The sequence below is a fragment of the Planococcus citri genome, chromosome 4 (genome assembly GCF_950023065.1).
Source record: "Planococcus citri chromosome 4, ihPlaCitr1.1, whole genome shotgun sequence".
NCBI lineage: Eukaryota > Metazoa > Arthropoda > Insecta > Hemiptera > Pseudococcidae > Planococcus > Planococcus citri.
In genome coordinates, this window is record NC_088680.1 from 69,435,404 (window position 1) to 69,448,790 (window position 13,387).

General features: G+C 36.8%; 1 protein-coding gene across 1 annotated transcript in view; it reads right to left on the reverse strand.

Moving 5' to 3' along the window:
- The window catches only part of LOC135844731 (nose resistant to fluoxetine protein 6-like), a 36,505-nt gene that overhangs the window by 3,794 nt on the left and 19,324 nt on the right, over nt 1-13,387 (reverse strand). The window contains exons 8-11 of the mRNA XM_065363055.1: nt 8,331-8,524; nt 7,892-8,033; nt 3,644-3,833; nt 334-479 (exon numbers count right to left, since the gene is read on the reverse strand). Of these exons, the coding sequence (XP_065219127.1) occupies nt 334-479; nt 3,644-3,833; nt 7,892-8,033; nt 8,331-8,524 (672 nt within the window). The remainder of the gene's footprint in view (nt 1-333; nt 480-3,643; nt 3,834-7,891; nt 8,034-8,330; nt 8,525-13,387) is intronic.

Below are 13,387 nucleotides of genomic sequence, written 5' to 3' on the forward strand. Positions count from 1 at the left end.
GCTTCTCATACAGAAATTGGTAAGAGCACATTAAGAGGGACAAGTTTTATTCGGAGGTGAAAAGAAACTGTTTTTATTCTTTGGATTTACGAGTGGCGATTTTGGTGTTGACATGATTGCACTAAAATGTATACTTATCCGTATATGTGTATGGTCATTTTCACCTCCGGACAAAAATTGGTATCTTTAAGCGCGGCTTTTTCGCTTCCGTTTCACATGTAGTATACGCTCCTGTTCGCCTCCAAATCGGAGGCGAAAACGTATCGCCGTGTATATCCTCAAAATAGTGATCTATGAAGTCTAAAACGTCTAAATACCCATAGGTATACTCACTACATTCAACGTATTTGTAAGTGAGACTGGTCGTCTCTGAGATGAAACATGGTGCAGCAGAACAGGTATGTTGATCAGAAAAACCGAATATGATAGACGTCCTAATGGAATCCACACTTTCCATTCGACCAATTTGGTAAATATTCCTGAAAATTAGTCACATTTTCTCATAATTGAGTGCTTCTTAAAAATTGCACAAATGAATAAACTGTCTAGTCTATAGATATATTTGCTTGCGACCAGACATGTCAACTATGCTTGGCATATATGCAGAAAAGTGAACAAAATTTTAAAATTGGTATAATTTCTGTTCTAAATCACTTATTAAAATTTTATTTGCAGATTCAGTCTAATATTTAAAAAATCTATGTTTTGAAAAAAGTAATCAGATTTTTAGGCTAAATTTTGAAGAAAATTTTTGAAAATGGAGTCAAAGTAATTTGAATTTTGAGAAAGTTAAGACACCAAAAGAAAGCTTAAACAGCATAAAATTTTTTGATGCTTTTAAATTTTCCATAGGCCAATAAAATACTGAAAAATTTCAAGTCAAATTTGTTGTCGTGTACACTCAGGATCGATGTATTTGCATACATCTCCACCAGCACATCGCATTCTACTCACTACAAATTGACTGTAGACCCTGCGTTCGTCCTCGCGCCTTGATTTCTAAGCCATGCGCCCTCTGGTGGAAGTTTCTGAAAACTCATAGTTGACTTGTATAGTAAAATTAACCCATGACTTGTCAACTATAGTTGAGAAGTTGGTCAGTCCACTTGTATAGTAAAATTAACCCACTCAATAGTTGACATGTCTGGATACTAATACCTATATATATATACAATTGTTCAGGGCCCAAGTGGCATCTTTTTTTGTTGTTGAATGGTAAACTAGCATGTTTTTTACAAAGTGGCATAATTTTGCGGATGCCACTTTAACATTGCTGTATTTGATATCCTACAGGGACGTACATTCCAAAAATAGGGTTAGTTTGGTGATGCCACTTTACCGGATATACAACCGCCCATACCCCTCAGGTTCAAAGACAATATGTGGTAATGTGGCATCTAGCATGTTTCACAACGTAGCACACTCAGCGGCTCAGCGCACTGTGTTACAGTGCTCTCCTCGCGCTACCCACATATATGCGAAGCCAGGACTGTACGACCAATATTTAAATACCAATACCAATACCAATACCGGCAATACCGGCAAATTTTGAAAAAATTTACGAATACCATTTTACCAATACCAATTAGCAGACAGACGAAGTACCAATTTTCAAAATACCAATAAACTTGTTGAAAAGGTATTAATACTCGTAGATACCAAGATACCAATACCGAAATAATTTTCAATGGTATTATTTTGGTAAGGTAGAGTGGGGTAATTGCAAAAACGGGGTAATTGCAAAATTGTGACCTCATGCAAAAAAATATTAATTTTCTGGTTATGCCAACTAGAGGGTGTCGAAGCAACAACCTTTACCGACATATTCACTTGGTCACAACTCGCAGGGTTCAACTTGTCGCTCCCTAGCAAACACTTTTATCTAAGAATGTTGGAATCACTCATAAGTAAAGTGAGAGGTGTTTTTTTTTTTAAAAATGCATGTGAAATAGAAAAAACTGTTGATTTACCTGGAATTTTCACGATTTAGGGTCATGAAGGATTAAAGTTTAAGGTAAGATATCGCAATTTGAAATTTTTTTAAAGTTTGGCCGTAAATTGCGTTTTTGCAATTACCCCAGAAAAACCCGACTCGGGGTAATTGCAAAAACGATTTTTTTTTCATTTGTGCACTTACCACAAATATTTTTTTGCCCTAAATAACTTGAAAATGGTTTGAAATTACTAAAAAAATAAACTTCCACGGTCACATGATGAGTTACATCGTTAGAGAAGTGATTAACAGTTTTACTGAATTTTAAAATTATTGCTCCTTTTCAACGTTTTACTAATATATTTGACGAAAAATGTATTTCTATGACGAGTTTTTTACATAAAAAACATCAGAAATGATCAACAGTTGATTTTTTGTTCATTTTAGCGAGTTTAAAAAAAAATAATTTTTCATCATTTTTTCACTCCCCTGAAAATTTTTTGGGGAAGTGGAAAAGTTATCAAATTTTTTACTGAATCAAGACCACGAATACATCAAAAGTTAGCAAATGACACGTAGAATACAGTGAGTGTGTTGAAAATGCAAAAAAATAAAATAATAAAAATAATATTGCCCATTTTTGCATTTACCCTAACATGGGGTAAATGCAAAAGTCGATTTTCAAATTTTCAAATTGCAATTTTCTTCGCAATTTGTGGACCAAACTGTACCAAAATTTTACTATTGATAGAGAACCCCCTGAAATATACCATAAGTGGTACAAATTTCAGCTTCATCCGTGCAATAGTCTTCTCACAGCACCCCCTCAAAGTGTCACTAATCAAAAAGTGCTTTGCAATTACCCCACTCTACCTTACTTATTTTGAATTTTCATATTGAAAAACTTGTAATATAACTCTAAAATCAAGGTGTTTAAAAATATAAAAAATTGTAAGTCCCAAAAAAATTTATAAAATTTTGAAGTTTTTGATTTCTTTATTATTTTGTACCTATTGAATTTCCATCCTTAACTTCCTTGAGTATTGAACCTAGGTAGGCAATATATGGTCAATTTTGGCCTATAAACACACTTTTCATTTTGGTAGGTATTAAAAAAAAATCCACAAAGTACCTATACCAAAATAACATCTGTATTGGAAAATACTGAAATACCAATGCCATCTTGGGTACTGTATGCTAAATACCAATACCTGATACCAATACCCTTTATGTTTATCCGTGAACAGCCCTGTGCGAAGCGTTTTTGTGCTCGTATGTCATAACCATGTGCGGAGTAGTGCAGCTGTACTATTACATGCTGAAAAATATTTTTGAAGGTGAAGATGCCAGTCTCCTGTATATATTCTTGGATGCCAGAATACCGTCGAACGACTATATATATACAAACACTTTCAGCGCTTTCTTTTTTGATTTTTTGAAACAGTCCATATTGGGGACCCAAAATTCAATTTTTGATTTTTGACACTTTTCAGAAAATGATATTTTTGACACACTTGAAATTTCTCAAAACTGTTGAGGCTTTGGAATATGAAAGTAGATAGATGTAGGTATATTTTGAGCTATCAACCAAGTTTTTAGCTCACTTACAGCGACCACGGCAATCAAAAACAAAAAACCTGTCCATATTAGGTGCCCTTATACTCTTACTCGTACTCATACTTAGGGAGCGAGGTATCGCTATTCACTCACCTAATCCTGATGTGAAGTAAACAAGCCCAATGATCGCGTATTTCAACACCAATAGCGTAGGACTTAATGCACTGTATAAAGCATTTTCAAACGCGTTATATTTTTTATTGAACATGTAAAACGAGGATCCGTAAATTGTAACTGCTTCGCCAAACAGTATGGATATGAACGAAAATAAATACATTTGTGTCTGCAAAATGAAAAAATATCTTACAATATACGTAGGTACAAATCATAATAATAGTTGAGATGGAGCATCAATAAACCTTCAGTTTGATAGAGTGAGATCTGGAATAATTGGGTATGAGGGAAATTACCATAAATCCTATTTACGTGGTTGAGTTTAGAAATATTCCCTTACGTAGTGAATATTTGCCTTGCCTGGATAACTCATATATTAGGAGAGGTTTCAATCAATACTGTCTACTCTTCACAGCAATAATTCCAAACCACCAATAAAATCCATACCTTATACACGCGAGTGATAATATGTTTTATTGTTAGTATGAAATAATATAAAAAATACACATCAAAGGGTTATTCGAGTATAAAATAATTTTAGAGTTATTTTATAATAGATACAAGCTCTGGCTTCTACCTTATGACTCGCGTTATTTTATTAAGCAATAATTAATATTCGTTAATGGATAATGAAGAGGGTAATTGCTTACCCTTGAAACTGTACACATTTTCTAGAAAATGTGTGATTATTGATGGTGAATCTACTCACCAGACACACATACTGTCCATATTTTCTGCCTCTTTTGGTGGCTGTCCCCAATAATAGTCCGCATCGGCAGAAATCGCACCTAGGGGGAGTAATAAGGTCACATCTCAAAAAAAATTGATTTTGATGTTTTTGCATTGTTGGGGTTTGTATGACCCCCCTCAACCAAAAATTACACTTTGAGTTGGGTACATCATCTAGATCTTGTAAAAAACGCAAATGGCCTAACTCAAAATCTCAACAACATTGCAAGTTGTTTGGAGTTATAAGGGTACATCTCAAAAAACTCCACCTTTTTTGAGCAAATTTCATACATACAAAGTGTTAACAAATAGTTTTGATTGTTTTGAATGTTTGTCAGTTAGAAATAGTCACAAGGAGTGCATTTTTTATTGGTTTGTACCATTTTTTTAAATTGATCACTTTTCATGAAAATGAATTTGCACATATATGTAATGAAATTTTAATTTTTTGAGAAAAACTCAAAAACTAAGCACTCTAGAAAAAAACTAACGACATTATGTCGATTGGAAATTTAATTCTCTACAACTTTGACATGATGAAATTTTTTTTGGACGCTTCCTTTCGCCTCCACATCAACTTTAATGAAAGGTTCTAACTCAAAATGTTTTCCAAACATTGAAATTTTCCTCTTTAAGATTTTATTTTTCAAAGTGTTCTTATGCTAAATGAAGGTAGGATACCAGATCTTTAAAATGAGGTGCTATTCATTCCTCACAATTAATTATAAGTTGATAAAAATAATGAATCAAGTTTTTAAAAAAAAGAAAATCACTCTCCTGTAAAATTTCACTTTTTTGAGATGTGACCTTATTACTCCCAAGGTGCGAAATGTATTACACGAAGTACCTTTTCAGATGAGAAGTATTTCGGATGGCTAGCAGGATCGGAGGAATACCCAATGAGAACGCGATTAATTATCGCGCCTCGGGAGTAATAAGGTAACATCTCAAAAAAGTGAAATTTTACAGGAGAGCGATTTTCTTTTTTTTAAAAACTTGATACATTATTTTCATCAACTTATACATATAATTAATTGTGAGGAATGAATAGCATCTCATTTTAAAGATTGGGTATCCTACCTTCATTTAGCTTAAGAATAATTTGAAAAATAAAATCTTAAAGAGGAAATACTTCAATGTTTGGAAAACATTTTGATTTGAGTTATAACCTTTCATTAAAGTTCATGTGGAGGCAAAAGGAAGCGTCCAAAAAAAATTTAAAGATAACGAAGTTGTAGAGAATTAAATTTCCAATCGACATAATGTCATTAGTTTTTTTCTAGAGTGCTTAGTTTTTGAGTTTTTCTCAAAAAACTAAAATTTCATTATTTATGTGCAAATTCATTTTTCTGAAAAGTGATCAATTTAAAAAAAATTTTCCATTTGGTACAAACCAATAAAAAATGCACTCATTGTGACTATTTCTAACTGACAAACATTTAAAACAATCAAAACTTTATTTTATTTTGCTTGTAATACGCGGTTCAGCGGTAACGCTATTTCTCGCGATCAGTAAAATTATGGAAAATTTAGAAAGTCTTGTAGGCCATTCCGGTTTTTTACAAGATCTAGATAATGTACCCAACTCAAAGTGTTATTTTTGGTTGAGGGGGGTCATACAAACCCCAAAAATGCAAAAACATCAAAATCAATTTTTTTTGAGATGTCACCTTATTACTTCCGAGGTGCGTTATGTAGGATAATTTGAATCACGACGTAAACAGAATTATCCACTTAATGTAGTGGGCGACATCGGAGAAAAAGGGGATGAGTGTACCCATAAGGGTTCCTCATCTGCCTATCACATCTATAAGGTTTCATAAATGGTACTTTTTGACAGAGAACCAACCTTCGCAATGGTCGAAACTAAGTAATTCGGCTCGTGGCCAGGATGCATTATATTGTGGTATAGGTTTAAAATTTACTAAAAGGATATTCGTTTTTGGGGAAGCTTGGCGTGTCCAAATAGGTAGGTAAGGATTTTATATAGAAAATCTAAATAGGAAAAGTGGGTATTTTTACAGGAAAGTGACATATAGGAACCTGCCTATACTCCAGATAATAAAAATATCTTCACATGAGAGTAATTTATTTCCTATCATCGAAAAAGGTTAGTAAAATGGGACTATTTACAAATAGGTAAATACCTATCAAAGTTCTAAAGAAAAGTTTGAGATCGTAACCTCTTTTAGGTGATAGATATTTATTCGATCAATTAGGATTATTCGAAAGGAATAATTACGATGTTAGACACATTATAAATTAGATCGTTTACTCTTATCATATAAATTTCAAAGAGCTAATAAAATATCATACCTGATATATCTAATTATTAGTTTTAAAAACCTGACATTACCTTGACAATTTCAATTTTTAAACTAAGACCAAGTCAAATACCTTGACTAGTATAGTAGCCCTACATCAGAAGAATTAGACCTAAATTCACACCATTACCTAGGCGTGTGCCTAAGCACCGCCATTACTGGCTTACGTGACACAGGTTTACTCTTCCATAATTAAACTCGATTCATTCGAAATAAAACGTGAAATCATTATCGAAAATTCAATAAATTCAAATTCGAAAACTAAGTCATTTTATTCATACTCGAAACATTATTTAAAATTAAAAAGAGGAAAACAAAAAGGATTAATTATAACGCGATCGCGTAACACTACAAATCGAACGTTCAATACCAGCATAAAATTACTATTGGTACCTACCACGTTAGGTATGACTTACCTAACGTCCGTAAGTTCAACTTTTCCCCACTCTCATCACTCAAGCCCAAGATCATAGAAAAATTACGTAGATAGGTTAGTCTACCCTAATAAATTAAGGCAATCAACATAACCTATGCTACAATATAAGTGCATTGTTCGGTGCGTTTGTCTACGTCAAGGACGTTATAGAGTTGTGGTAGGAGTTCTCACATTACCATACTTGCAGTCTTAGGGAGTTATTATTTTAATCATCGCTAAGGCGATGAAGGCATATTTCCTCATATCAAGTTCATTCTCCACAGACCATTCACTCATATGCAGCAGTACATATGTAGCTTATTTGATAAAAACAGAAAAAATGGAATCTACATACGTTGACAGAATGATTCTGATGATCTTATATCTACACGGGGTCATTCGATGTCACATCGCCGAAATTTTCGCACTTGGAATCAGCTATTTTTAGAAATATTTTTCTTGTCGATAGACCTTGATGAAAGATGACGAATGGCACAAACAACATAGTTCTCAAGGTATGTTTACTGGAGAGATTAGGGTGTTATTCAACGTTTGAGGAAATTGAAGGGTGCCGTATCGCGAAGTTCAAGAAAAGTTACCCAAGTCAAAAATCACAGAATGATACAAATTTAAGCGGTTTTTGGTTGAAAAAATGTAAATATAAATATATTATAACCAACCCCTGGCAGTAATGTGGAATATTTTCCTATGTTACTAGGTAGGTACGTACTTGCGTAAATAACGTTATGAGGTACTTACATGTGTAAACTTGATTTTTTTTTGTCGAAGTATATCAAGTAGATAAGCGGTCATAAATCCTAATAAATATGGTCCACATCTTGTACTCGTAGCCATGTATACGTAATAAAAGCCTTCATCATTCAATATATCTTTCGTCTTGCTAAAAATCAAGAGAAGCGCGCTGTTAAATTAGTTTTTTGTCAAATTAATAGTAGATTATGCAACTATGGAGATAATGTGATTTTCAACAAAATCTGAGGTTTATTTCCCGAGCGAAGCGAGGGAAGTAACTCAAAACGGTTGAAGATCACATTATTTCCCTTGTTCCATAATATATTTTACGTTTTTAAGGGAAAAAATCGCTAGTTTGTCCACCGAGCGATTAGCGAGTGGGAGATAATGTAGCGGATTATCTCCCTAGAAACGTAAAAATACTTGTAGACTAGATGTTACTTACTCGAAATAAAATCGAACTATTCCTGGTAACTGTTTCGTGAATGTAAAGAAGAATGTCATCGTAATGGCAGTGATAAATGTAAGTACCATGGCAAAAACACCATTTTTTCTATTTTTCGTAAAAATGTATAATAAAATTCCTCCAATTATGGCTAGTTGAATGTCTGCCGTTATGTACCAGCCAAATATAAGACACTGCGAAAGATATGCAGTTCAACGCAATAATTATAGAAAAACTGTGAATAAAACTTTTGTAAAACTATCAGTAATTTTTACTTTTTAGAACCGAGATGCATCACCTCCTAGAAAACGCACTGATGATTGCAATTGAAAGAAACAAAAATCAAAGTTTAAACATTGAAAAAAGTTGCGATATGTTCCCTATTCTAGTAGCTAGGGGTACCACGTCGGTCTATCGTTTCAAAATCGCAAAAGAATGGAACCGGAAAGATAAACTCGTAAAATGTTCGCGATATTGTAGTGAAAATTGAGCACCTCTGTTGTCATCTGTTTTGATCAATAAATCTTGACGAAACGGGAATAGGAGGCTGGTTGAGGTCTCAAATAACTCGTGTTGGATCACTCTTGAAATATCGACCCACGACCATTCTCATTTAGTGATACTCAACATTTCAGTGGTTTCCAAAGTTGAACTATTTAATTTCAAGTTTCGTCACGCATTTAAACGAATATTAGAGCGGGAAAATAACGTAAAAAAGCGAGGGCAAAAAGGAAAAAAATGGCACATCAATCTTTTCTTCGGGAATGTGTTCCCAACTCCTATGAACCCCATGAACTATCAAAAAAAAAACCCGAACCTCACTATGACTGAAATCAAAATAGTTATTGGTGGTGATGGGGTATTTTTCGACGTAGAATTCGATTTTTTGGTTATTTTTTTTCTTGCTCCCTCAAAGGGGCTGGTGCGTCCCTCAAAATTTGAAAAAATTGAACACAATTGATATGGGTGCCATACAGTCATAATCTAGGTTCCACCGGAATAGAGGAAGGAAGGGAGCCGATCATTACATGAAATTCGATTACATTTTCTGTTTTAGATGGTTTTAAACCCAGTGACATGACAGGGTGTCTAACACTCCTACATATTTATCCTATATATCCTACTAAAGTCTTTTTTTTGCCTATGACACCTTTTTGTCCTTTTATAGTATCCTATTTTTCAACAATTTTATCCAAAAGTCCTATTTTTTCCAATATGACTGTTTCAAATTTTCAATTTTTCCCTTTTTTTCCCGGAATTTTGAACTTGTAAAAAAGGGCTCATTTGTCGGCTTTTTTAGAAGTGGAATCACACATTTTTGAGAGTTTCTGCCCTCCCTTCGCTCTGGCTATTTGCTCTTCTTTTGCCGATAAGTAACTTGCCTATTGTTCAAATCAGGGCTGTCAAACGGAAATCGCGAAAAACCACTAAATTGCTCCAAAATGCATATCACTAAAAAATCACCAAATTTTTTTTTCTATTAAACAATGGTTAGTGCAGTGCGTCAATAAAAAATGCTTCAGCGGCAGCGTTGAGCACCAAATTTGTTAGTGACGGCGGTGTTTTATCGGTGAAACACCCCCTCTCCCTTCACTGAGTTGTCATGTCGATAGCCAATGTGGGCGGTGGGCCTGGGGTGAATATACATAAATAATTTGGCTCCATTTCTAGGGACGAAACTATACAGTGGTTTTTGAGAGGGTGGGAGCCGGGAGGAGGCGGTCGACTGAAAATTTTCCTACTGATATAGGGAGAAAATACCAAATTTTCCAACTGATATCATATTTGTATTCATAAATTATGACTTAGGTATAAAAATTTTCATTTTCTGTTTTGGATTTTTAAATGTCAATTTTCAATAAATACAAGAAACAAATTGGGCCAAATGAAGCAAGGGCAAACGTTTTCGAAAATTCACATTTTGGTACTCAGAATTCGAAAAACATAATTTTTGATATAGGTAAGAACTTAAGAAGTCAAGTTTTTTATGCTTAAGACTGAGACTGTAGGCAAAGAAAAGAAAATGATATGCCCGAGCGAAGCGAGGGCGAAAGCTTGTTGCCAGTGATGAGAGTCAAAAAGCCAGGTGCTCTCTGCAGAGCACTCAATCAATCTCTGGAAAGTGCAGCAGATAGCACTGATTTTGAACCCAGTGTAACAGCCAATCTACAATGGAACAATCTGAAGAAGCATGTTCAAGAGGCTTATTCCAGCACTCATTCGCCTGATGCCTCAAAAAATGGAAGCACTGGTTCTCTGATGAAACCATTGCAGTGATTAAAGAGCGCAGAAACATCCCACGTGATGCAGAGTGCCAGCAGAAGAAGAAACAGCTGACTCAGCAGATCAATAAGCTAGCGCGATGTGATAAGAACATCTACAATGGCTCCATGTGTGAAGAAATTGAGTCTCATGCTGAAAAAAATGAAACGCGCCTCCTGTTCCAGAAGATCCGCTCTGTAACCAGAACCAGAGAATTCAAGGTTAGTACGCAGATAATTTGAGATGAAAATGGCCAAGTGAAAACTGATGCAGAGGAAATTGCTGAAGTGTAGCGGAAATACTGCCAAAAATTATACAGTAACGATAGTGCTCACAGCAGCGATCCAGGTGCTTGTGGGAGCGATCCACTGGCCCTCAACGGCCAAAACGCCAATCAACTGGCCCACAGCAGCCCAGAGCAAGTCCACAGGTGGACCAGCAGTGGTCCAGAGCTGGACCAGCAGCTTTCCAGAGCCCGCGGCAGCAATCAATTGGCCTGCGACTGTACTACACTGGTCTGCATCAGCTGTGACAGCAATCCACTGGCCCAAGATGGATGTGATGGCGATCAAATGACTCGCAGTGGCCACAACAGCAATCAACTGGCCCAAGACGACGATCAACTGGCCTGCGATGGTAGTCCAGCAGCCCAGGTCAGAAACATCAGTGATCAAATTGGCTCAAGACGGAGCAACTGAGGAAGGAGCTGAATGGGACCTACATGGGACACAGTTGGAACTCAGTTGGGACCCAGATGGGACCCAGCCACTGGCCGGACTTGGACGCAATGGCGATCCACTTGAAAACATCATTGAAGAAAAAGAACCTTCAATCCTCTATGAAGAGGTTGTCAAAGCCATGGGTTACCTGAAAAACAACAAAGCCCCTGGCCCTGACAACATCCCCCCCCCCCGAAGTCTTCAAAACTGGCAGCACCGAAGTCACCAAAAGGATCCATCTCATCTGCAATCACCTATGGCAAACTGGACAATGGCCAGACGATTGGACCCAGTCAACTTACATCATGTTGTACAAGAAAGGCTCACCAGAGAACTGTGAGAATTATCGCACCATATCTTTGATCTCACATGCCAGCAAAGTGCTCCTGAAGATCATCTATGATCGTTTGTATCCACTCATGCAGTCTGAAATCCCACCAGAACAGGCCGGATTCACCAAAGGAAGAGGCACCAGAGAGCAAATCCTCAACATCAGAATGCTCATTGAAAAAGCTTGCGAGTACAATGTTCCTGCGGTGCTCTGCTTTGTGGACTACAAGAAAGCATTCGATTGTGTCCAGTGGCAGAAATTATGGCGAATTCTGCTTGAGATGGGTGCTCTGAAACATCTCATGTGGCTCATCAAACAACTCTATGAGAAGGGATCAGCAAAAGTCCGCGCAAATAGGACAACATCCGGGAAGTTTCACCCTGAAAAAGGAGTTCGCCAAGGCTGCATACTGTCTCCGCTTCTGTTCAACATCTACGGAGAGTATATCATCAGGGAACCGCTGCAGAAGATCATGGATTACAACTTGGATGGAGCTGATGAATGGCCCGGAGGTGTCCTCATAGGTGGCCGACGGATCACCAACCTCCGGTACGCCGACGATACCACTCTGGTAGCCTCGAGTATCGAGTTTATGTCCATGCTACTCAAATGCCTGGAAGAAGTCAGCTCAAAATATGGTCTAATCATCAACACGACGAAAACAAAGATGATAGCAATTGACTGGCCATCCAACAACTTGCCAGAGATCCAGAACGTTGGAAGAATCAAAGTCGTCAAGAGATTCACCTACCTTGGCTCAGTCATCGAGAACACCGGTGGATGCGAAGCTAAAATCCATCACCATTGCCAACTCACTAAAACTGCGATGACTCGTCTGAAGCGAATATGGAGCGATTCGGTGATCAGCAGGAGCCTTAAAATTTGACTCGTCAAAGCGCTGGTCTTTTCTGTCTTCCTGTATGCGTCGGAGACTTGGAACATTCGCGAAGGAGATCGAAGACGGATCGACGCCATGGAAATGTGGTGCTGGAGGCGGCTGCTCAGAGTTCCCTGGACGGCTAAAAGAACGATCGCCTCAATACTCCGAGAAATTGGTGTGACCAAATGACTGTCCACAGTGGTTCTTGGTCGGATACTTAAGTACTTCGGGCGTCTGATGAGAGCGGATGCCATGGAGGCGATTTTTGTGCAAGGAAGAGTTGAAGGAGAGCAAGCCAGAGGAAGATCTTCAACTTGATGGACTGACTTTATTCGCAAAGTGACTGGCTGCAGCTTTGCCGAATGCGTGAGAAGTGCGCAGGATAAGGAGCAGTGGCGCACGCTTACCCGAAGGATCACGTAATTTTGGAATGGTCACGATACCCCTGAGTGGGGTGATATGATTTGATGATGATGAAAACAAAATTACTCATTTTATAGCGTTTTTTCAATGTTGTTCATTTCTCAATCGACTGTTTAGTGATAAATCACTAAATTTTTAGAAAATCACTTAATTTGTCACCAAAAGATTTCTTCACGTCAAAAAATCACTAGTTTTAGTGATAAATCACTAACATTGGGAGCCCTGCCCCACACCCTCCAGTTTTTGAGACCACCCCTTTTCTGAAATAAAAATAAAAATTATTGACTCAGCCCCGTGTGAACCAATTTTTTTTATTTTTTGGTATGTCGTGAACATGCATAAGAGGTATCTCCACAAAAATGTTCAACCCCCCTCCTCTCATATTTACTCCTCAAAATGGTGTTTTTCAACTTTTTTTTATGCTTTTCAACACTGAAGATCA